Here is a 27,143-nt window from a genome sequence, read left to right on the forward strand (position 1 = left end):
AATGATATGAATAGTGAGAATGCATTCCCAAAAAATTATAAGAATATGTGGATATAATACTGAATTACGTGGAGAGGAATGAAATCACTAGTTAACCATCCTCCCTCGTGTGTATATATATACATATACATACTCATGTTTCCCTTTTTTTTTTCATTCTTGATAAAACAATATATTTGAGTATTCTTAGAATTCTCTTGGATGGATTATGCATTTTTCATAAACAATATTGTTAATATCAACAAATATGAGACTACCGCTTTTTCCTGGGAATATTGACTAGCTGCTATTCAAGTGGCAATTAATAAATTTGACCCGAAAGAAGAAAGAAAAATTAATGCAGGCTGATTGAACATCACCTCCTGCATCGCTTGCAGTACGTTCTAAAAGACATCAAAATTCTCTTTGCGGGTCAAAGCTAAGCCAACTATCATTGCATCACAGTGCGTGCATAATAGTGTTGTGTTGCCTTGGCAGAATATATATATATATATATTCGCAGGATACGTGGCAAACAATGTAACACTCCGTGATTATGGCCCACCTCGCTATAATATCCAAAAGCGAAAAGGAGAAGATAATAGTAGCATGACGATCATAGATGGCGTAATTGGCCACAATGACCACTGCAAAGTTCACAACGTTGTTGGATTCCCTTAGAGAAGGAATATGGACAAATGCTTTCATGTAACATCTGACTGAAAGTAGGGAAATGGAGATCCCATGGATGCACCCACTTCTTTTTGTTTCTGGGTATTTGACACACAACTGTTTAGGAAGGATAGGTAAAGTCTGATAGTTTTGAGTTAAGATGTAGAATGATTTACTACTAGAATGGGCCCATGGGAATGGCCATGACATACATAGAGGGATCTCGAATTCAGAAGCAAGGGAATCAACCGTTGAACCAATATTTCCATATTATGAATGTGGAATCGTTAAGTCGATTTAATACGTCGCTGATTGACTCGGAGGTCCTATGTACCAGCTATATAGGAAACTTCATACTTGAGTTGTTTAAAGTCGGAAACAGGTTCTTGGCCTCGTGACTAAGCTATCAAACCTTTGAAACAAGTTCTTGAAAGCTGAACTTTCTTGATCAAATCTCCAAATAACTGGGTTTTTGTTCCAAGAAAAGAGGCCCTCTAGACCAGCTACATGTGGGTATAATTTGGTCCCAGTAGACGCATATGGCCTGAATAGACTGGCAGATGTTTATATATGTGCGTATGTGGGTGAAATTTTCTCACCTTTGCCCATCATACTGTGCATAACCTTAGTAGATCAAACAATTATAATACCCGGATCAACAGACAACCATTTCCAATCAAATGTCACCAATTTTTTTTAAACCAAAAATCCCTCCTCCCCTTTCGAACCAAATTAATATAAAAAATGGTCTCAGAAATAACAATTTTAAGTGAAATATTTCAGAAATTCTCAGGAGAAATGCAAACAGAAAAGTTGTTGTGACAAACATGAACAATGAAAGCAACCGTTCACATAGTATATTTACCTGTTCCATACAAAATAAAAGAGTAGCGTCTCTAGTTCTGCTTATTCATTCCCTTCTGCTTTTGATCTTGAAATCTTAGTTTTAAAATTTGAAATGCATCCTGGTATATTTCCATTGTTTGCGGTCTCAAAGTTGTGGAGATTCTCATATGAAATGTTCAACTAGATCCAGACTTCAGAATATTCCTAAACTCTTAAAACTTATGGAAATGTTGTACTGAACAAAACTTAAGGTTGTAGCTAAGCGTGTGGGCTTGATGTTGTTTGTTGTGAACTGAGTTTGGGTCAACTGAAACCTGAGGTTTGAGAGGTAAAAGAAATAAGTCAAGGATAAAATAGGCACATAGCGTAATGATCTTAAGAAACAGATTGATAGGAAAATATGAGATAAATTTGGTTGGATGCACTCTGGGTTGTGAGAACCGGGAAATGCCCGAAATGCCCCTTACTGTTTCTTCGCCGGAACCATTTCTAAAATAGGAGTCACCAGTCCCATCCCTAGCGGGTGAGATCAGGGACACTGTCACCAGTCCCAGCCCTAGTGGGTGAGATAAGGGACATTGTCCCACCCCTCCCATGTAGTTCCATCCAATTGTACAACCCCATCACCCATATGTGAGTCATTTGGCCAAGCAACTAATCTATGCCAGGTGTTGTCAACTCATCATATGCGAGTGCCTCTGGTGGTTTCCTGTCATACTCAATAATCATTAGTAACAAAGTTTCTCAGTGTTATTCATTGTCATAATAACATCATCAACATCACCTAGTCATTCACATCATTGCTCATTGTGAACCAGAACTAATGTAAGTAGCTAACATAGGGGACACATCCATCATGGCTAGCATCATCATAACGTTAATGGAACCATACATATAGATCAAAACTATCATCATCATAACATCAATAGAAAACATGCCTATCCTTTACTACTATAACCATCATGATATCAATAGCGAGTACACGTAACCATTAATTATATCGTCATCACAATATCAATAGAGAACATACATAACCATTACATTCACTAATAATAGAGTTACGTTTCTGGATCCTCAACCTGAGGTCCTCAAAGACTAAAGTATCTAAGATAATGTCATATTAGGGCCAGGAAATTAGAGTGGGCACTACACTTATCATCATCAACAATATGCATCTACAAATCTTTCTTAAGAAGGCCAACACTCATAAGCTTGGAGTAATTAGGAATGCAAAAAGAATTTAAATTCATTCTTTTCATATATTAAGCTAAATTTGTTCTTCTTGAAATATAACACTAACAATTGTATAATCAAATTTATCTTCTATTTCTATAATGTCTTCATCTTCTTTCATTTCAATGGTTTCATGTAACTCATCTTTCTTCTTAATGCTTTCATTAAACCCATCTAATTCATAGAGGTATGATGCTCAATGCCCTCTTATTCACTTTCAACAATAGTTATCCTAAATAATGGATTATGCTCCCAAAAAAAAATTGGGATTAGAATATTGATGTCGAATGATTTTCAATTCATTAGTTAACAACTAAATAATGGATTATGCTCCCCAAAAAAAATGGGGATTATAATATTGATGTCGAATGATTCTCAAATTCATTAGTTAACAACTTGTTTTGAGCATTAAAAAAATTGACTTCTTGTCCATAACTAGTAGACATGTGGTCATAGTACTAGTGCTTAGTAAGTTTTTCTTGATTCGAATAGTTATTGCTCAAGTAGTGGTAATTAAGGTGTGCAGAAGATTGAACAAGTTCAAAAATAAATATCACCTCAAAACCAAATATTTACAAAATACCAACACTTATCTCATGATTTTACCTTTATATAATACACTGCCAAAACCCCTTAATACTTAAATTTTACCTCTTACAAAATATTTATAAAATACCAATATTTATCTCACAATTTTATTTGTAGTTAGTACTATCAAATCCCCAATTATAGATAATGACAAAGTATTACTATAAGAAGATTGAGATTATAACCATTATGACATACACATTTTTCATTTCAGAATTAAAGAAAATCTTTTCCCCAGCCATCAGTTGAAACCTTAAGGAGGGAATGGACGGGCATGGAAGCTTTGAGGTTGAGTCGCATTAAAGCTTTTGAGGTTGAGATGGCTCATGGTCTTAACTTGGAACAAACAACACCACCAACGAATACTCTAAAACTTACATTACGGAGGAGGTTTAGTTGCATGAAATCTTTTGAGGTTGAGATGGCTCACGGTCTTAGCTTGGACCAAAAAGCACCGCCAAGGAATACTCTAAACCTTACCTTTCGGCTGTAGATCGCCAACTAGAGGGTTCACATCAATTTAGGTTTCTTGTTTTTTTCTCATGCAACTAGCAAACTTTCCTTTTTGATGCCTCATATATATATATATATTTCAAAATCCTAGGCCAGGGACTACCCAATGTAAGCTAAGCCAAAGACAACCCCAATGTAAGATAGAAGTACAAAGCCATATATATTTCAAGTAGGCTAAGCCAAAGACAACCCTAATGTAAGATAGAAGTGCAATCATATTTAAATACGTGAATTTTGAACTGTTCTTTTACTTTAGCCATCTCCTTAAATCCATCTTTCGAACATAGTTGTCTTCTATGTAAAAATCTAATCCATCTTTCAATTTTCCCTTAAATCTACTTGTCATCTCTCTAGTGTTACACATTGAATCCTCAACTACTCAAGTGAAGCTTGTCCTTTATATCTAGGACTGCAAGTGAGCAAGCTAGCATTCTTTGTTGTAAAGATGATTGTGACCCTATTTGGCTTACAAAAGAAAGTAATCATCAGTGGGAAAGAATTTTAGAGGACAAGGGCTGCAATCTCTTTGGTGAACAATTGCTTACTCTATGTGGGGCCTTTGATTTAGTCATTTGTAATGGCTTGACTAGATGGGAAAAGTCCGGTAATTTCACTTGCAATATTTGCACTGGAGTAAGTGTGGTAGATTATGTAATTTGCTCGCATAGTTTGTGTGAGAAAATGGAAGAAGTTTTGGTTGGAGATCAGTTGTGGGATTTGAAATCAGATCACAAGCCAATTTATTTATGTTTCTCTTGGATTGGAAAAAAACAATTAGAGTAAAAATTTAGCATGTCCAACAAAATCTCCCACAAGGCATAATTCTTTTGACACCAGAAAATTGTAATACCTTCAAAATGACGCTAGAGAGGCTCTTTGAGAACTAGAGAAAATTACAATTCACGGCCTTCATAGTCATGAATTAACACATTTAATTCAATGTGCACTTGCAAAGTGCAAAAAAACAAAAATTAAGAAGTCTGAAACAAATTGCTTTCCAGTTAATGCTTGGTTTGACGAGGAATGCAAAAAGGCAAGGGGAATGTGGAAAGAGTCAAACAAGGATAACATAAAGCTCAAATCGTACAAGCATTTATTAAGCAAGAGAAAGGTTGATTTCATGGTTTCAAGGAGGGAAGAACTAATCTTCCTTGGGAAAATTAATCCAAATTATTTTCGAAGGAGCTCCAACCGAAAAAGATACAAATTGGAAATAATATTACAGCTTCTAAATGGTTTGACTATGCAAGACGACTCTATGAGCAGGTTCCCGAGGTTGACCCTTCCCCTTGGTCAACACTGATACTGATCTCTTCACAGTACAAGAAGTAGAGATGGGTATCAAGAAGTTGGGTGTTGGAAAAGCAAAAGACTTAGCTGAACTCCAAGCAGAATATCTAAAGTGGGGCTCAAAGATTCTTGCACCTCACATTACAAAAATCTTCAACAACATCATACAACAAGGGCTCCCCACAGATTGGTCAACTAGTCTGGGAATACCTCTTTTCAAGATCGATGATGTCAATAATCCCTCCAATTATAGGACCATCATGATAAACCCTTTGTTTGCAAAGCTATTTGGAAGCATTCTAGAAAAAAAAATTAGCAAGTGGGCAGAAGAAAGAGATAAGCATGCTAAAGGGCAAGCAGGTTTTAGACCTAAACATTCCACAGTTGATCATTGCATAACTTTAAGGCACATCATTGAAAAAGTTTGGGAGAAAAAGGAAGAAATCTTTTGTTGCTTTGTTGATTTCAGAAAAGTGTTTGACTCGGTTCCTAGGGATAAACTTTCACAGAAAATGGAGGAACTCGAGGTTCCTAAACATTTGAGAGCAGTTGTGCATAGGCTGTATGAAGATGTGAAAGTCAAAATTAGAACTTCAGCAAGCATTTCTAAAAGTTTTAGAAGCGATATCGGGGTCAAGCAAGGTTGCCCACTGTCTCCTACCCTTTTTGGCTTATATATCGACAAGCTTGAGGAGTGATTAAATTTGCAATGGGGTGATGGTATCTATTTGTGCAAGTTTGTTATAAGGCTTCTTTTGTATGTAGATGACCTTATTCTGATTGCTAAATCGGCTCTTGGTTTGCAAGAACACTTACTATCCCTTGAGCATTTTTGTAGAAGTGTGGGGATGCAAGTCAATATTAGCAAAACGAAAGTAGTGGTCTTCTCTAAGAAAATAAAACATAACCAGCATAAGTTCTACTTTGAATGCAACATTCTAGAAGAAGTTGCGGGTTACAAATACCTCGGGATTGACTTCAACAAAAATCTAAGCTGAAATGGTTGTAGAAAGAAAAGAACTTTGGGGGGTTGGAAAGCATTTTATGCTTTTCAAAATAGGTGTAGAGAAGCAAAGTTATGGGACTAGAAGACCACTCAAACTCTTTTTGGGCTTCTAGTGATTCCGGTGATTCTCTATGGTTGTGAACTGTGGGCTAGTAGTACCTCCGACATGCAGTGGAAACAAATTGAGAAAATTCAGAAGCGTTTGATTACAAACAAATTTAAGATTAAAAGTGCAGTTCCTTATGGTATCTTGTTAAGTGAAACAGGGACTGCTCCTATTGAAGCAATTGCTATGGTGCGAGTCATAAGGTATTTAAAAAAAATTGAGCAAATGGAAGAGGGTAGATGGCCTAAGGTTGTCTTTAATGATAGATTGCGCAAGAGCAAAAAAGCTTGGATGCAACAAAATAACAAATGGTTAGTAAATGGGGTATTTGGTTGAACGCGTGTCCCATAAACAACAAAGATAAAAGCTTTTGTTATGGAAAAGTTTCACAAACGTACTTGGGATAAGGAGCTAGGAAGAAAGAAAAATTACTATATTGAAGTGTTTAATCCTACTCATAATCATCAACCAAAAGCATACATAGAGGTCAATATTTCTTGGAGAGCCAAAATTCTTATTGCTCAGTTAAGGACTAATTCTCATCAACTCTGTTGTGAAACAGGCGTTGGAAAAGGCCAAAGGAAGTGTGGGAGGAAAGGGTATGCATTTTTTGTTCTTCCGGAAAAGTGGAAACAGAAAAACATTTCATTTTAGAATGTGAGGCCTTCAAAGACAACAGAGAGTTATGCAGATATGCTGTCAGCTAGCTCTTGGGATAATCTATTTAGCGATGAGGGGTTTGTCGAGAAGCTAGGAACATTTATTGTGAAGCTTCACAGAAAAAGGGCCGAATACATCAAGCAGATGAAGAAGCAATCTGTCCCATAGACTATCTTTAGCCTCGTGGACGTTAAAATAATTTCTTTCTTTTTTTCTACTTATGATCGCACCGATCTAGCAAGTTTATGATGAACTTAGCGTCGATCCATTTTATGTTTTCTTGCATATGTCACTCTTTAGGATAAACTTGCTTTCTCGTCATGCTTTACCATCACTAAACTACCATGAGTGCAAGTTTATATAAAAATCCAATCCATCTTTCAATTTTCCCTTAAATCTACTTGTCATCTCTCCAATGTTACACATCGAATCCTCTTCTACTCAAGTGAAGATTGTCCTTCATATCTACTTTTGGTCGCACCGATCTAGCAGGTTTATGATGGACTTGACGTCGATCCATTTTATGTTTTCTTGCATACGTCATTCTCTTTAGGATAAACTTGCTTTCTAGTCATCATTTACCATCACTAAACTACCACGAGTGTAAGTTTGCGATCCGTTATTGTTATTTTCTTATGTGATCTGATTCTCTTCTCATTTTTATTGGATCAGCACCTATCTCAAGCCAAACAGTAATAGAGGCTTTAAATTCCTGAATTTGCCACGTCTACTACAGGCCACTCATCATTTCAGGAGTTTATCTTTCCCTCAAGACAGTTACTCTGCATGGCTACTTGATAAGAAACCAGATTTTTGGATCAGGGAGTGACTGATTTGATACCAACCGATCTCTATACGAAATCGATGCTTCCTCCAACACCGACCAGCAATTTCAAAATTGAGAAACAATAGTGCATTCTAAATACGGCAACTCATAGGATCTCATTTCTTACGAATTGTATGTTCAATAAAGTTAAATAATGCTCAAGAGAATAATGCTCATTCTCTTGGTATAATTCGAAAAATTCCAATGGCTTCCTACATTATGTTATGAATAAAATATAAATATAATAATAATAAGGAATGGTTAATTAAAGAGCATGTGATTATAGATTTATGCAATTTAATATATATATTGCAATTGAATTATATACAGCTTGAGTGGGCCTAATGGTTAAGAGCATGTGTTTTCTTGTAAAAGGTCACAGGTTCAAAACCAGAGGGGGTAGAGTATGTATGCCTCGTAGAATTAGCAGTCAAATCGCTGCGCGGAGGTGGTCCCTTGTCCCACAAACAAGGTCTCATACACCAATTTGGTGTCTGGCTTGGCTGTGACCTTAAAAAAATTATGAGGTGTAATTCCTTTCATGCTCAATTTGTGGTATTTAAAAAAATCAATAACAAAAAAATTATTAAATGCCCATCTTACGTTATATATATATATATATATATATTAAAAATAAATTTATTTCAATGATGTGTTGCTCAGTCTGAAGGAGATGTGTAATTCTTTTAATGTTCAACATTGAGTTGACACGTGGTGTGTATGTATAAAGAACCAGTGTAAATCTATCTTAAAACCAGATCTAGTATGCATGGATATAGATCAAGTTTCTGAAACTGAAAGCTTCTCTTAGATTGAAAAAACTTGAGAAAATGTTTATACGTAAGGAATTTGATCCCTCTTGGCTCATAAAAATCTGAAGTTATATGGATCTATGCTTTATTTAATCAGGGTAAGCATTTTCCAATAAAATATAATAAACAACATCATTTCAAGAGATTTTGTGTTTTCCTTGAGATTCCATATCTCACTTGGATGCTTTCGCTTCAATAATGAATAAATGTTCCCATGATATCTCCTACATTAACTCTTCCTATCCCAAAATGCTGGACCTTTCTTTTACCCTCAACATGATTCCATTTTGAATTCTAAAGATCTGTTTATTTTATAGGTTATGTTACAGTGGAACGAAGGCAATCTAGTGTAGCAGCTCCACATACTGCTCCTAGCCCTTCCATGCTGTTAGACTCACCATGCTTGTTTCAATAAATATTTGATAAATGCAAATATTAACATCATACATCATAGCTCAAAATCAACCCTCAGGTTTGCCACCAAATTTATTTCAATGAGACTGCATTTTATGGAACAAACATCGTACATCGATATAATTAAGCAGCCCTTGGCTCCCAAGATGATTCTGGACTCCACTGCTAGGACTGTGCTAGAATCTCTCTATTACCATGCTAAGTGAGGTAACAAAAGGCACGGGATTTCAACTAGCCTTTGAAGTACTGAAACTGAGGATATGGGCAACAAGGAAATTAAAAGAGCCCAGATCCTCAAATACATACTTGGCTCATGTGACTTTCAAATTGCAGATGAATACCGGTGAGAAAGGAACTCACTATCTTATGGCATGTAGCTAACCATCACAAGGTGATGGAAATCAATACATCCATTATTACATGTAGTAACAGAAATTCTGGCTGACAAAATATGTACATCCAAATATTTTGGCAGACTTTATAAGGATTCTTTCATGTCCTGGATTGCTGAAGCTACTAGACATATCTATTTCTTGGAACCACCCCTTCCCTCATTCCCTTTCTACATCATGTACAAACCGACCTGTCCTGATGAACAATGTTGGAGATTATTGGTTGAACGAAGGTCTAAGATTATTTGCCTTCCTGAAATAAGATGTCATATAAATTCAGTACTCTTCATAGTCATATTCGTCTTCATGTTCATACTGTAGCCCATAAGGATGGAACTGTTCGTGATCTACCACATCTTGATCTGGAACGTCAAAATCCTCATCTTCTGCTTCATCTTCCATTTTTGGGTCAGTTGCCTCTTCAGATTTGGTAACTTTTCCCGGGTTAATTTCATTGTAAATAGTCTGTCTTTTCGGGATTTGGAGATTGGCATCCTCCCCTTCCGCCCATGCGACAGAACGGGTCCTTTTCCCATTTTCCACAATTGAGTCATTCTGTATATCTTCTTTTGCTTTTGACATCTCCGTACCATTCTTTTTCTGCCAATCAGTAGAACAACAAATAAACATTAAAAATATGCAAAAGTAACAGAAAGATCTCAACATAATTTACAGAGGTTTGAAGAACATACGTTGTCGTCAAATAGCTTTTCCAGTACATCGTAGTTGACTTTTGAACTGAGTTTCTGTGATGCACAAGACAGATCTGTCAGTTGGATGATGAAAGGAAAGTAATAGATCTAGAGACCTGTCTGTTTACATAGTTACATAAGAGAGACACATGGCCAGCATGAAAGAAGAGAGTTATATTTCAAAGAAGGAAAAAGGCACTTCAAATTATCAATATGTACACTTTCCTGAAATCTCTTTCGTGATTTCAATGGCACAACCTCAAATTCTCAAGGAAATAAAACAACCTGATAAAGCCTCGCTAAACTTTTCAGGAGTGCATGGTAAATATTGCAACCATTCAGCGCTGGTATTCGGTATGAGTCATATTAAAATTATCAAGGCATATGCCACGGTTTCCTATCAATCTGCTTGGATTCCTAGCATACAGAGTTTTCCATCTTGACCTTTTTATTTCTAGTCAGCATAACAATACTTGAACTTTTATCCACAACACTCCCAAGCCAACCCTTTCATAATGTGTTCCGTATTGTATATGACAAGCGTGGGTGCAAGATATGCTTGGACCTTTGTTCGTGAATTGTTTTCACTAACCATTCGTACACCTTAAACTACAAGGTAATGAATACAAAAGGAGCACATTTTACCTTTTTAGTAAGCATCTGGCGAGTAGCTTCAGCTGCTGACTGAGCTGGGACTTTGTTCTTTGTTTCTTCAGCTCTTTTACGCTGTTTATCCTGCACCATTTTCACAAATATATTGTTATTTCTATATGCCAAAAGAAATGTTGTACAAAATGCATGAGTCCAGACCGCGTTATTGAATTCATGAAAATGACTACATTAAGTTGATCATATGAAATTTCATATTTGTTCAATTTATCTCTTCTCAAATGCTCCCTAGTATCACAATCTAGATCCAATGTACTGTTGATTTTTGTGTAGCATCTGGAGGTATTCCGGCATACCAAGAGACCTCCTAAGTTGTGGCCTAGAAAAATCATGGCAATTAAAATAAAATAAATTTTATTTTTGGGTTTCATATAGGCTCAAAAGGGACAAGTCAGCTCCACCATGAAAGGGGGTGTCCCTTGTGGTAAATGCAACCATTCTACTTGTATATATACACATGATGTGACACTTTATTTGTCACACGCTCATTAATCATCTCTCTTATATAGAAGACACTCTTGGGCGCAGAAAAAGGATGAAATGGCAAAAGTTTGGATTTGGCCTTTGGCACAGATTTCTAGATATTTAATTGTAAACGTTGCTGAAGAAGAATTTCTCCCCGAAGAAGAGTCGCTGGGTTTTCCCCCGAGTTTGGGTTTCCAAGGAAAATTTGTTGTCTCTGTTGTACATGGCTGTCTCTTTATGATCTTTATTGTTTCTACTGCTTTACTGTTAAGATTTCTCTATGTATAATTGCTAAATGATATATGTGGCACAAGATAAATTAATTGAAGATCATTAGAAGTAATTATCAGATCATAAAAATGTTTTCTATTGTGTTTATTGTAGAAAATATTTTTCTGTGTATAATTGTTTAATGATATGTGACATATCATAAATTAATTGAAGATCATTAGAAGTAATTATCAGATCAGAAAATTGGTTTTTACTGTGTTTATTGTAGAAAAATCAACATGATCTCAGAGCTGGTTGATAAGAGTAGCCTTTGAAGAGACACAATCTGCTCACTCAACATCTACGATATTTTTTGTGTGCCTCTCGTTACCCACCACCAGTGGGTGACCCCTATAGGAGAATTTCTATCCTAGATTTGTCTTCAGCCGGCAGTGAACAGCCCCTTAAAGCCACCTGATATCTTGATGTGCTACCATTCTCCGCCACCTGAGCAGCTGTTGTGTACCCTCTCTCATCTGCATGAAGGTGGGCCATCCAACTTCAAAGGTATGATTTTCCATTATGTAATTGGGTGTTTATGCTTTTTTTTTCTCGGGCACATATTTGGTGACTTGGAAGAATGAAAGGCGTTGATTGTACTCTTGTTCCCTTACCTCAACTTAGGGGTTAATACTGATCCTAGTCTCGTGGGATCTCCTTTATTGGCTACTAGCTTTAGGAGTGACACTACATGGGAGACTTTGATTTTGGTTGCGTTGTTCTGCTTCTCGACACCATATATCTAACTCCCCTCCGCTTATTACAAGCCCCTTTTCACATCTTTCCTATCTGGGTTCACATTTGTCCATTGGGTCCACAAGGTGTTAGTCTCCCTTTCCCCTTGTCCACACCTTGGATCGAGTCTGGAACAATGCCCCGAAGGTTGATGCAACTAAAAAGAAAGAAAAAAGCATAATATAACCACATACAACAGGAAATGTACCACAAAATGCAAAAGATGGTCGGGACAATAAAATTTAGCACGTGGGCAAAAGGCAAACATGAGCTCTACCCCCTATCATTATGGCTATCACCTTGGTTCCTAGGGCCCCTGTGAGTGCCCCTTTCATCACTAAGAAACCCATGAATGTTTCAACCCCTGTTGGGAAATGAACTGCCCCACCTTAACAGGGTAATCACTACTACATCATACACATCATGCTCTCATCCCCTTTGAGCCCCCGAGCAGTAAAATGAAGAAAAATTGATAAAAGGCAAAAGGAAAATGAAGAAGGGTGGAAAAACAAAGGCCGAGGCAACTCATGTACCTCGTTTACTTCCTCCTTACATTCATACACCAAAGGTGTGGGCTTCCTTCATCATAACTACCCTTGTACCATGGCATGTGGCTTGGAGCCTCCCTTATGTTCCTACTCCGTTCCATCATTATTTCACATGACACATGACACTTGCCACTTGATGGGTGTACATTGGACCTGTCATTCTCTTAGATGTTGAAACCATCTAATAGGGTCCTTCATTAACCTCTTTTTCCAAGAAAGGTAATGCCAGTGCATGTCTAAAACCCCAAATTTGGAAGGGAAACCCACTATGAAGTGTCCACTTCTGCCCTTGATTTGCAAGCTTAATTACTCAATTGCACTAACGAATCATTGTATTGGAAGGTGAGGAGATGCATTGGATCTTATATAGGATTGCAGGTGGGTTTTCATCTTAGACTTAGCCTCCCTATACGAGATCCAAGCCCTCTAGAGGATCACAATGACATTTGTAGGGTGAGTGTTGAAAGCCATGGGCCTCCATCCATGCAGAGCATTGATTTCCACACCATGGGCTTCTTCAGCACCACCATTTGCTTGCTCGTGCCCTAGTTATTTAGAGATGATGATGCACTTGGACCACGTTGCCTAGCCGACTACACATTGCACCCGACACTTGGTAGTTGATCCAAGGCCTAGAGGAGGTTATGTCTTTCCTAGGGAGACATGGGAGGGCATGTGTCATCTTCTAGCCCTCATTGATGGAGCATCGACTTGATCTTGAGCCACTTGGAGACCCATGAGACCCATTTGGAGCCCACAAAGCCCAAATAGGGGTTTGGAGATGTTTTGCAGCATATGGAGGGCATCCCCCTCTTCATCATCATTTTTGAGGCCCTCACTCTCATCCTTAGCACATGAGGCCTCAACGCTGCCCCTCTAGGCCTCCACATCATCCTTGCATGGCCTTAAGAGGGCTAATTCAATTTATTTCTTATGCTATCATGGTTGGCTTGTAACCATGGGTGGGTTACTTGGCACATTAGGGAAAAAAGGGGCTTTATCTTTCATATTTTGGACCCTTAGCATTTGTATAAGTCGGAGAGAGCTAGTCTCTTCCTAGCATCACACTTTGGATTTTTGATATCTCTCTTTGAGAATTTCAGACCTGCAATTTGAGGATGAATTTGGATGAGTTGGATGAATTTTGATGTTTAGATAATTTCGCTAATCTCTTAGAGCTTCTTTTTGGCATTGTGATGGATGGATATATTCTTCATTATCTTGTAAGTGATACTTAATGCTATATTTCTGATTTTGATTAATGTCTAATGCACAAAATATTATCTCATGGTCATTAATGTGCCCTAATTGATGAAATTTTGTTTAAGCATTGAAACTATTGGGAAATTTTGCATGTGTTATTTATGGATAATGAATGAATGAATGTTCCTAGAGGTTTTATTGCATTTTGCATCCTTGAAACTCCAACAAGTGTCATCGAAGTATAAATATCTAGAAGTTTTGTGTAGCTGCTTCATTTAGGGTAGCAAAGTTGCTTCTAGGTCTCCTTGAAAAGCAAATTGCCATATCAAGGTTATCTTTGACTCCAATTCTCCCAATTGTTAGGCACTGGTCTTAAAATCTTTGGCGATCACTCTTAAACTGATAAATCATCTCTCTTTTCACCTCTTTTCCTCATCTTTTTAAGGATAAGTAGGCATCTCTAGGGCCTGGTGCGAAATCCATTAAGGGAGGGCATTTTGAATTTCACTTGGATAGAACTCTTCCTTGGCATCTCCTCTAGTGATCTGCAAGTTTTGGTGGATTTCCCATGGTGGAATCTCAGGAAATTTGATGCCCTAGCCATCACACCAAGAGGGAACCTCAGAAGCTAATTCTTCAATTTCAGGATTTCACGTAAGGCATTTGCTTTAGTACTCGTTGGAGTAAATCATAAATTGTCTTTTCTCTTGTCTACCCTAACCTTGGATGAACTCATATCTCGTTAAATATCTCAACCCTAGGTCTCGTGTAACCTTCTTTTCAAGGGGTTTTTCATGGAAAGTCTTACTAGTTTCTCCCAAATCTCACACTATTATTGAACCTTTATAATGAATGAGCCACCTTACCTCACTCCAAGCCTATCATAGTGAGTAATACTGGGACTCCTCCTGTCGGTGAAAATCCGAAAATATAAGGGGACTTAGGCTGTGGTGACAGTGGGCCTTTGTCCCAGGGTGTTGTTGTGCCCTCTATATTTTTCCTATTTGCAAGGCCTGCTAGTTTGTGCAAAGACACCTCTATTAGTAAAATGGGGACAAACGAGAGAAACAACGAAGAGATTCTCCAATTGTTCCTTAAGATCGGCTTGAATGAGCAGACTGCGATATGAAGTTTGTGATCTAGTGTTTGTGGTATTGTGGTTTTAATATATGTTTTGGCCCAGGTTTTGATGCAATCTAATTCTAGCATTTGATTGATCGCATGCATATTATTAATGCAAGACCATGGTAGATTCTTTGATCTGGTTTTTGGCGTGAACGCGTGATGGTGGAACTGTTGAGAATTGAATAGGGCAATGAATATGTTAATTCTCTTAACTTGATAACTGTTTGTGTCACCTTTTACTTATTAGCTTTGTTCATTATTATTCCAATGTGCAATACATGAAACAACTATCAAAATAGTAAGAACAGTGACACAGTATATAGGCTACAAGCCAGGGCCAAAACACCTCGTCTTGAGGGGAAAACCCGTAAATCTCTTCTTTATCTCTCAGATCTTTCAATTGACAAATACCATGACCTAGACTCAGACAAATACCCTCCAAGATCAAGTCTACCACGGCCTCCTGTTGCAATATCTTCGACCTCCCAGCAGATCAGAAATTCTACTCTCCAGCAACTGTTGTTGCCTCTCTAGGAGACTTCAATCTCCTTCTAAAAGCCTTCCTCTTGTCTTTGCTTGCCTTGACTTGAGTCCTAGGGCTAGTAAGATGCCCTAAGAGACCTTCGCTTGCATTCCCTTCTCTTTTGCTTCCAAAATCGAACACCAGAAGATCTAGCACAGAAAATCCTACATTCGATCTTCCCAAAAGAATATACAAGGCCTAGAAACACTTCGACTTCTTTGACTTTCTCTTCCTCGCACTTCGTTCTTCGATTTCTCCTTTTTCGCACTTCCTTCTACGACCAAGAGATGAGTGAGTGAGATGATCCAAATGGAGGACGAGTTCCTCTTATATATAGGCTTCTTCAAGGGTGGACGTGGTTCTTCATATAGGCCGACTTGATCTTGGAGGTATTTTGACACTTTCAAGACAAAATAAATTTCTCTTTACAATTTACAATGTGCCCATAGGGTCTTCCATATATGATAATGACTCTTCTAACTAGAATAAATCCTAGAAGCGCTCAACGAATGCTTGATCTATAAAATAAAAGAACTTGAGCATGAAACCCATGCTCCAATAATAATAATAATTTCTTTTTCATTTTATATTTACAAAAATACATTTCATACTTATGAATACTGAACCTAGTTACACATTTTTTAACACTCCCTCTTAACTAGGAAGTTATTCATAAGAGGTACATTGTTATTCTCAATCTGAAGAGATCTCATAAGAAGAGTTGGATTGGTAACCCATTTGTCTAGCGTCATATTAACTAACAATGTGACATAGCAAGGCCTTGACTAACAAATCTATCTCTCCACAAGAACAGGGCATAATGCTAGCGAGACCAATGATGTGTAGACACCATCATTGTTGTCTCCCAAGGTACATATCTGTTAAAATTGGAACCTAGGGCAAAACTTCATGTGGGTCATCTTATTCATGCTTGATAATATTTTTATTAGATTCCTCTCGTCGAGAGGTGTAGGATTGATATAAAGATCATCTGATTCCGATAAGTATTCATAGAGATATGAATTTATTTTGATTATGGAATTATTATCAAGCCGACCTACAACTCATGTAGGCTTAGAAGCCCAACAGTCGCATCTATTCAAACACCAACATTGTGTATAAATACAAGAGGACTTTTCCTCATTTGGACTCACTCATCTCATCACACCTCTCTCTCTCTACTGCGCAGAAAAGAGTCTCTCTCTACTGCGCAAACAAGGGTCTCTCCCTCACACATGTGAAGCTGGAAGCTGCAACTGCAGAAGTAAAGATTGACCTGCATGGACTAGAAGATCTCCTCATTTGAACTGTGTTGTAGGTTCATCTGAACCTCCTCTAAAAGCCGCAACTTTTGGTGGTGGAATAAAGTCAATTCGATGGACGGTTTGCAAGATATCGATTGCCCTAGTTTGAAGGAAGCTGCTGAAACTGAAGCTGCAACTGCAGAAGTAAAGATTGACCTGCGTGGACTAGAATATCTCCTCATTTGAACTGCGTTGTGGGTTCATTTGAACCTCCTTTGAACGCCGCAACTTTTGGTGGTGGAATCAAGTCAATCCGACGGACGGTTTGCAAGATATTAACTGCCCTAGTTTAAAAGAAGCTGCTGAAACTGACGCTGCAATTACATAAGTAAAGATTGACCTGCGTGGACTAGAAGATCTCCTCATCTAAATTGCACTGTAGGTTCATCTGAAATTCTATGAAAGCCGCAACTTTTGGTGGTGGAATCAAGTCAATCCGATGGACGGTTTGCAAGATATCAACTGCCCTAGTTAGAAGGAAGCTGCTGAAACTAAAGCTGCAACTGCAGAAGTAAAGATTGACTTGCGTGGACTAGAAGATCTCCTCATCTGAACTGTGTTGTAGGTTTATCTGAACCTCCTTTGAAAGCCGTAACTTTTGGTGGTGGAATCAAGTCAATCCGACGGACAGTTTGCAAAACACTGACTGCCCTAGTTTGAAGGAAGCTGTTGAAACTGAAGCTATAACTGCAGAAGTAAAGTTTGACCTGTGTGGGCTAGAAGATCTCCTCATCTGAACTGCGCTGTAGGTTCATCTGAACCTCCTCCGGAGGCCACAACTTTTGGTGGTGGAATCAAGCTGATTCGACGGTCGGTTTGTGAGATATCGTCTGCCCTAGTTTGATGATAAAGCCGCTAATGTTGATGTCGCTGATCTAGGGTTTGCTACTGCTGATATGAACTAGATTTATTGTAATATTTCTCTTTGCTGAATTATTGAAGATAAAAGAAGATTTGATCAAAGGGTTTCCCCACACATTGTGGGGTTTGTCCTTGGCTAGCCGCCACATCTTGGGTCTCTTGTCTTGGCTTGTTTTTTGTCGATCGTTTAATGTTCTATCTGCACTTTAATTTATGTACATGTGATTGCTAATCTGTGGAATATAATAAGAAAAAGAGGTAAACTGTTATAAGCATAGAACATACGATAATTTAACATGGTATCAGAGCTGAGGTGAAGACAAAGCCCGAGCAAGAGCAAGAGCAATCATCGAAGAGAAGATTGGCAAGGCTATCCTAAAAGAACTATGGGGTCCTCAACACTCTTTCCTGTCGAAGACAAGCTTCGTGAGAAAGCTGACTATCACGGATGGAAGATGTCTATCGATCTAACCCTAGAAGATCAAGGAGCGTTGGACCATGTAAGAGGCAATATTGTTGAGCCTCCATCAAATGCATCCGTTGCTGCCTGGAACAAATGGAAAAATGGAGAAGTCAAAACAAAGACGATCATCCGGGACTCTATCGACAAGCACTTGGTGGCCTACATCTCTGAATTGGACACCTCCAAGGAAATCTACGATAGACAGGTGAGTTTATTTAAAGTTAATGATGCAAATCAAGTTTTGTTTCTTAGAAATAAGCTGAAGGAAATTCATAAGGGTAAAGATGAGAGTATGCAAGCATACTTCTTAAGAATCACTGAGATCAAGAATGATTTCCTATCTATTGGGGAGACTATTACTGATAGAGAAATGGCACTCACGACTCTTGGAGGATTACCATCCGAATGGTACGTGTTCAGGACTACTCTTCTAAACAATAATGTAATTCCTAGTTTCGAGGAATTAATGGCTAGATGCATTCAAGAAGAAACAAGGGTAGAAGAGCAAGAAATGCCCATGCCTAAAGGTCCTCCTGCTATGTTTTCTTCTCATGCTAAGAAAAGAAATAATTCCGGGACTAAATTAAAAGGAAATGCTGGACATAAGGGTGGAAGACAAGGATGATGTTACATCTGTGATAAAGCAGGTCACTATGCAAGGGAGTGCCCTGATAGAAAGGACTCACACCGGGACGATGATCAAAATCCATCTGATGGAAATCAAAGGAATGACAAATTCATAGCAAAGGTAAGAGGAGAGCTAGGAATCAAGGAAGAGGACAACCATTCAAGAAGACTAGAAATTCTAGGATGTATTAAATGCACCTAACCTAAAAAAGAACCTGGTGTCCATCTCGACGATAGAAGACAAAGGCTACAAGGTAACCTTCAGCGATGGCAAGGTACATATATGGAAAAATAATGTTAAAGATGCCTTTACTCTTGGGTTTTGTGTTGATTCATTATATCAGGTCGATGGAAGTCTGCTAGGTGTCATGTCTTATGACACATCTCTTCAGTCCGAACTTTGGCATCGGAGGTTTGCCCCCCTTCATTATAAAGCTCTACTCGGTGTAAGACAAATGGTGACAGAGATGCCCGAATTCCGAGTAGAGAAAGAAGGTGTATGTCCAGGATGTGTCGAAGGAAAGCTCAAAAGGGGACCATTCCCCTCAAGCCTAAGCAAGACCTCTGATATATTACAGTTGGTTCACTCAGGCATACTTGAGGTTGACATTAAGAGGGAGACTACTACACCACATACTCCAGAGCAGAATGGTGTGGCATCGTACGATTGTGGACGCTGTCTCTATGGGTAGATGATGTAACAATGCCTGATGTGGAAGAACCCATGGATCCTATTTATCCACCTGAGCCTTCCTCTTCTAGGAAGAGGCCTTCATGGCTTAGGGGGGTACTTGATGATGCTGAAGGACATGCTGCACCCCGAGGAACCTTTCGTAAAGGTAAGAAACCTAATAGGTATCAGGGATACCTGACCATCATGAGCACGATCATACAAAATAAGCCTTCATCATTCTCAGATGCCGTCAAGCATCAAGTATGGAAGGATGCTATGATCGAAGAATATGAGTCTATTATGAAGAATGATGTCTGGGAAATAGTTCCTAGACTTCAGGACAAGACAGTTGTTACTTCTAAATGGCTTTACAAGATAAAGCATGCAGCAGATGGAAGTACGGAAAAGTATAAGGCTCGTTTTGTTGCTCGTGGTTTCTCCCAGAAAGAAGGTATAGACTATGATGAGATATTTGCAGCTGTTGCCAGATATACGACCATCCACTCGATCATAGCCCTTGCCACTTCACAAGGATGGAACCTACATCAGATGGATGTCAAGACCGCGTTTTTGCACAGCTCGATCATAGAAGAGGTCTACGTGGAGCAACCCGAAGGATTTGAGATTTATTATGCAGGTTGAAGAAGGCTCTCTATCGACTGAAGCAAGCACCCCGAGCATGGTATGAGAGGATCGACAGCTACTTGATGAAGCTGGGATTCACTAGGAGTGAAGCAGATCCTAAACTTTAATTTAAGGTTGAAGATGACAAGCCTCTCATACTAGGTGTTGTATGTGTATGACCCCTTTCTAACAGGTGCATACCCTCTCATTCACAAATGTAAGAGGGAGTTGGCTTCTGAATTTGAAATGAAAGACCTAGGACTGATGCACTATTTCCTAGGACTTGAAGTGTGGCAGAAGCCAAGGGAAATTTTCCTATCTCAAGGAAAATATGTGGTGAAGATTCTGAAAAGATTTGGTATGGTGGACTGCAAGCCTGTGACTATCTCAAGGATCTTAACTTTCAGAAGTTATATGGTAGTGATGTTGGACCAGATTTGGGAAATGCCTCTGAGTTTGAAAAACTCATTCGCGTTGATGTTCTTAGTGAACCTCCGTCCGAACATATGTTTTGCAATTAGCATTGTGAGCTCATATTTGGTTGAGCCTCACTAGGTTGGTGCCAAGAATCTTCTGAGATGTCTTCAAGACACAATCTCTCATGGATTGAGATACACTGCCGGAAATATGAAACTGCATGATTATTCGAATGCTGATTAGGCAGGTAGTGTGGAGGATCACTGGAGCACTTTTTAGTGCTGTTTCTCTTTGGACTCTGCTTCGATATAATGAATGAGCAGGAAGCAGAAGTCAGTTGCCATAAGCACCGCTGGGACTAGATACATATCTACGAGTATGATCTCATATGAAGCGGCCTGGTTGGGGAAGCTCTTCAGTGAGCTATTTGAACACATACCACTGTGATTCTCTGTAACAACCAGAGATGGGATTCGAATATTGAGGAATCCCGTATTCGTCGACTGCTCCAGTAGATAGACATCATTTGGGATATGGTAAGTCGATGAGCAAGGAGGCTCCATCGCATTAAAAGATGATGTATAGGTCGATACACCTTGTCAAAGCCTCGAGGAAAGATCTAATCTGTGATTTTCCCAAACGACTTGGAGTCGTCAAGAAACCCTTGTACAAGGGTCCTGCGTGTTGCATACAATGAGCTCTGAGGGCTTGTGGTTCTTACTGGAGCAACATACGACCACAGGGTGACTCACCCTCCCCTGTTGGTGCGCACTGGAACAAGATGATTTGCTCTCTTGTGGGACAAGATGATTTGCTGTCTTGTGGAACAGGATGATTCGCTCTCCTGTGTAGCAAGATTGATGTGTTCTCCTGTGAGGCCTGGATTGATGTGTTCTCCATGGTGATTGTAGCAGGATTGATGTGTTCTCTTGTGAGGCCTGGATTGATGTGTTCTCCATGGCGATTGTAGCAGGATTGATGTGTTCTCCTGTGAGGACGGGATTGATTAAGTTCTCTTGTCGAGGCATCCTACCCATGCAGTCTGAGACTCATGGGAAGTACCTCTCATCTTATCAATGAGCAGGGAAATGAAGTTATGGACCATAGTAGTACCAATGGATGCATCGTTGTATCTACCGTACTCCCTACGCTAGGATGACCTCCATTGATCTGGGATCAATGATACTGGTCTGGGACCAGTGGTAGGAGTTGTACCATACTATGACGTTGACTTCAGGTCGGTTGAGACTAGTCTGGGTCTAGTGGTACATACTCTGAGACTGACTTCGTGTTAGTGCACTATTGGTTTGGGACCAATGAGGGTGGTACATACTATGATGTTGACTTCGGGTCGGTTGAGACTGGTCTGGGACCAGTGGTACACTCTTTGAGACTACGATACTGGTCTGGGACCAGTGGTAGGAGTGGTACCTACTACGAAGTTGACTTTGGGTCAGTTGAAACTTGAGACTGGTCTAGAACTAATGGTACGCACTCTGACACTGACTTTGAGTCAGTGGAGGATGATACTGGTCTGGGACCAGTGGAGTTGTACTCACTACGACGCTGACTTCGGGTCGGTCTGGGACCAGTGGTACATACTTTGAGACTGACTTTGAGTCAGTATGATACATCCTCGATCATTTCTTCTTCTTCATAATTCGGACAAAAGCAGAGCAGAACAAAACAATGCAAGAGCAGAGTAGAATAGAGCAAAGCAACACAGATCAGTACAGGCCCACAGCGCAGATCAAGACAAAGCAAAATAGGTAGAATAGAGCAGAGCAGGACAAGGGTCAGTTTGTACAGGGCAGTGCATTGGATGGATGAATAGTAACGACCGATAGACAGATTGCAGATGAAGTTCTCCCTAGTTGAAAGGGAGTATTAAAATTGGCAACTAGGGAAAAACTTCATGTGGGTCATCTTATTCATGGCTGATAATATTTTTATTAGATTCCTCTCGTCGAGAGGTGTAGGATTGATATAAAGATCATCTGATTCCGATAAGTATTCATGGAGATATGAATTTATTTTGATTATGGAATTATTATCAAGCCGACCTACAACTCATGTAGGCTCAGAAGCCCAACAGTCGCATCTATTCAAACACCAATGTTGTGTATAAATACAGGAGGACTTTTCCTCATTTGGACTCACTCATCTCATCACATCTCTCTCTCTCTACTGTGTAGAAAAGAGTTTGTTCTCTACTGTGTAGAAAAGGGTCTCTCCCTCACACATGTGAAGCCGGAAGCTGCTAAAACTAAAGCTACAACTGCAGAAGTAAAGATTGACCTGCGTGGACTAGAAGATCTCCTCATCTGAACTGTGCTGTAGGTTCATTTGAAACTCCTTTGAAAGCCGCAACTTTTGGTGGTGGAATCAAGTCAATCCGACGAATGGTTTGTAAGATATCGACTGCCCTAGTTTGAAGGAAACTGCTAAAACTGAAGCTGCAACTGCAGAAGTAAAGATTGACTTGCCTGGACTAGAAGATCTCCTCATTTGAACTGCGTTGTAGGTTCATTTGAAGCTCCTTTGAAAGCCGCAACTTTTGGTGGTGGAATCAAATCAATCCGACGGACGGTTTGCAAGATATCAACTGCCCTAGTTTAAAAGAAGCTGTTGAAACTGAAGCTGCAACTGCATAAGTAAAGATTGGCCTGCGTGGACTAGAAGATCTCCTTATCTAAACTGCGCTGTAGGTTCATCTGAACCTTCTCTGAAAGCCGCAACTTTTGGTGGTGGAATCAAGTCAATCCGATGGATGGTTTGCAAGATATCAACTGCCCTAGTTTGAAGGAAGCTGCTGAAACTAAAGCTGCAACTGCAGAAGTAAAAATTGACTTGCGTGGACTAGAAGATCTCCTCATCCGAACTGCGCTGTAGGTTCATCTGAACCTCCTTTGAAAGCCACAACTTTTGGTGGTGGAATCAAGTCAATCCGACGGACGGTTTGCAAGATACTGACTGCCATAGTTTGAAGGAAGCTGCTGAAACTGAAGCTGCAACCGCAGAAGTAAAGTTTGACCTGCGTGGGCTAGAAGATCTCCTCATCTGAACTGCGCTGTAGGTTCATCTAAACCTCCTCTGAAAGCCAAAACTTTTGGTGGTGGAATCAAGCCGATCCGATGGTTGGTTTGTGAGATATCGTCTGCCCTAGTTTGATGATAAAGCCGCTAATGCTGACGCTACTGATCTAGGGTTTGCCACTGCTGATATGAATCATATTTATTGTAATATTTCTCTTTGTTGAATTATTGAAGATAAAAGAAGATTTGATCAAAGGGTTTCCCCACACATTGTGGGCTTTGTCCCTGGCTAGCTGCCACATCTTGGGTCTTTTGTCTTGGCTTGTTTTCTGTCGATTGCTAATCTGTGGAATATAATAAGAAAAAGAAACTGTTATAAGCATAAAACATACCATAACTTAACAATATCCCACCTGGGTGTTCACAGAGTATGACCTCCCATTGGGCTATTCTTATCTTGGGTAGCCAATCCTTAAAAAATATCGGTCCACGACTACTCTTGCCTTGAATGCCCTACCACATTCTCAAAGAGTATCAAATGCCAGATGGTTACCCAATCCTCCATTCTTTCTCCCAGTGAAGACAAGAATGTAGTGTCTATCTCTCCTTCTCAATTAGGGGGACAAATCCACCAAACCAAGCTTGTCCCTTAAGTATACAAGCTTCTTCTTCGGAAGTGATTTCGTCAATATGTTAGCTCCCTGTTCATCAGTAGAGATATATCATAGCTGCAACACACCATTTTGTACTAGCTCTCGAATATAATGATACTTTTTGTTGATATCATTTGTCTTTTCGTGAAACACTAGATCCTTAGACAAACAAATACGACTGGTGTTATCTCAAAAGTATCACTTGTAGGGTTCATAGGTCCTTCAAACAAGTCGGATAGCAGCTTCCTTAACCATATTGCTTATCTGCTTATTTCACATGCTACAACATATTCAGCCTCAAAACTACTCAAAGAAACAATGTCTTGCTTTATGCTCATCCATGAGACCATGGAGGATCCTAAACTAAAACATCCTCCCATAGCGCTTCTTCCATCCTATTCATTGCCTCCCTAGTCGGAATCTGTATAACCAATCAATTGGACATCATTCCTTCTATCATATTTCAAACAATAGTTGATGGTTCCTTGCAGATATCTCAGAATATGCTTTGCTGCTATCCAATAATCATGATTCGGTTCCACTTGGAATTGACTGAGTACATTTACTACAAAACATATGTCTGGTTGAGTATTCACCAAGTACATCAATGATCCAACAAGTTGTCTATACCTGGAAGGATCCACAAGGCTTGATTCGAAACTCCTCAGTCTCTTCAAGTTTGTGATCATTAGAGTGGTCATAGGTTTACAGTCCATCATGTCGAACTTCTTTAGAATCTCGATCACATACTTTCCTTGACCCAAATAGATTTCATTTGGTCCTTGCCAAACTTCTAGTCCCAAATAGTAATGCATCAACCCAAGATCCTTCATGTCAAATTTTGTTGCCAGTGGCTTCTTACGTTGTTCAATTCGACCTTCTACACCTGTCAAGAGAAGATCATCTACATACAGAAGAATAATTACTAGTTCATGTTGAAGAATCCGAGGCACATGTAGTTAATGAGATTCTTCTTAACTTGATAACTATTTGTGAGACATTTTAATTTGCTTATTATCACAATCTTCTCTTTAGCATTATTAGAGTGTGTGTTTCTCATTTCATCAAATAGCTACCAAAACCAAAAAGACAAGAACACATGTAGGCATTCTGCCAAGGCCAAACCCTCTCCCTCTTGGAGAGGAAAACCCGCACTAAATTCTTCTTCTAGAGATTCCAATTGACAAACACCAAGACCATGACCCTTGACTGACTGAGCCACTCCAAGACCAAGACATCAATCCTCTTCTTCATACTGTTGAAATCATCATCATCACTGCAACTTTTAGGAGATTATCACTATGCCCGCACCACCGAGATCTTCACCATTTTTCACCATCGCTGCCCCTTTGATGAGATTATATCCTTGAGACAGAGTCACTGTAGAGATCATAACTATGCTTAAGGTTATGACTGTAGAGATTAGTACGCAGACCCTTGTCTTTAGACTTATGCTGAGAATGTAATCATCACAATAGTACTCATCTAAAATCACAGTGATATTATTTGAACACTGATCCTTATGCGAAGAGACTGTTGATTTGGGGTAGCATCAGATGTGCTCTAGCCATGAAAATTGGTGGAGAGGCTAAAGCACATGAGATCTCCAAGACCCAAAAATGGTTTGGGCAGATTCCACCAGGTTAAGGAGATATTAAAATAATTAATATTTTTTATGAGTTCCTAAGTCTAAACTTGAGAAAAGTAAAATATTAATGGGTATTAATATAAAACTGGGTTAGAAGGTTCCAAAAGTCATGGATTAAGCCAAATCTAATCTTAGTCGTTGATTAGAGATGTAATCTCGACCGTTTAAGGGCCAACGAGAAAAGTATAAGAGGAGGCTTGAGTGTCAGTTGGAGAACACACCAGAGTGATCAGTTATTCGTTTTGCTAGAGCGGGTTTGCTAAGCAAAGTCGAATTAGTGATTAGTAGTGAGGGGCAGTGAGTACTGGACAGAGAGGCAGAGACAGTGCCGAGAGACCAACGCAGAGGTAGAAAGCGAGAAGCAACAGCTAGAGCAAGCCTTGTAGAGCCCAACAGAGATAGTGCAAAGGCCAGAGGGACTTCGTCATCCATGCAGAGACCAGCTAGAGTGACGTAGAGGGTCTTAGAGGCTGCGCAGTGCCTCAAAGGGTTGACATAGAGGCCAAAAGGGCCAACGCAGTGCTTTAGAGTCGCTAGACAGGGTTCCGTGGGACAGGTTTTTCTGAATACTTGTTTCCAAATAGAGAGGTATTGCTGCGAGTTATTTTTCTCTGTCGGGTGAGCCAGTTTGGCACCCACTTGTACTCAAGGAAATATTGCATAATAATAAACCCTTAGAATAGCTGCACTGGTTTTCTCGCATTGGGTTTTTCCGGGGACATTTGTCCAAAAATAACAGTGTCACTTGTGTGTTTGTTTTCTTTCAGCTGATGATTTGTAGATGTTGAGACTGTATTGTGTTTATTTCGTTATTTATATGTTTTAAATAACTTGTTCGAATTTAACAAGTAGAAGAAATAAACCAGAAGAATACAGATTAAATTTCTAACGGATAGAATTAGAAATTTCAACATGGTATCAGAGCATGGTTGCAAATCACAGGAGAGCTGAAGGCATCAGCGAAGCAGAGCATTTGCAACATAATCAACTGTCTCGAGTGACAAAAGCTACTCCTTGCAGAAGCAACAAAAGAAGGGCTGACACAGAGGGATTGTCATAAGTTTGAGCCAGAGAGAGGCCAGCGCAGAGGCTGAGGAGGGCAGAAAGAGGCTCATGAAGAGATCAGGAGGGTTGACGCAGTTGGCTGAGGGAGCTATTTTGCTAGTGTCGGGATTGCGCAGAGCCTAGAGGCTCAGTCCTTCAGTTGCTGGGGCATAGGAAGCTTTGGGCAAGTTTGTGGGAGCGAAGTTGGTGGGGGTACTGTGGGCAAA

The 27,143-nt window shown here is 39.4% G+C and overlaps 1 protein-coding gene across 3 annotated transcripts in view; it reads right to left on the minus strand.

The window, feature by feature from the left end:
* Nucleotides 1-8,982: 8,982 nt before the first annotated feature.
* LOC149177348 (Cyclin/Brf1-like TBP-binding protein) overlaps nt 8,983-27,143 on the minus strand; it is a 411,187-nt gene continuing 393,026 nt past the window's right edge. For all 3 annotated transcript variants that reach the window (XM_089420099.1, XM_089420101.1, XM_089420100.1), the window contains 3 exons: nt 10,675-10,764; nt 10,030-10,083; nt 8,983-9,937 (listed from right to left, as the gene is read on the minus strand). In XM_089420099.1, the coding sequence (XP_089276225.1) occupies nt 9,614-9,937; nt 10,030-10,083; nt 10,675-10,764 (468 nt within the window). In that variant the 3' untranslated portion in view covers nt 8,983-9,613. The remainder of the gene's footprint in view (nt 9,938-10,029; nt 10,084-10,674; nt 10,765-27,143) is intronic.

The sequence above is a fragment of the Pinus tabuliformis genome, chromosome 4_1 (assembly GCF_031772625.1).
Source record: "Pinus tabuliformis cultivar Carrire ecotype Pingquan chromosome 4_1, CPIR1, whole genome shotgun sequence".
Taxonomy (NCBI): Eukaryota; Viridiplantae; Streptophyta; class Pinopsida; order Pinales; family Pinaceae; genus Pinus; species Pinus tabuliformis.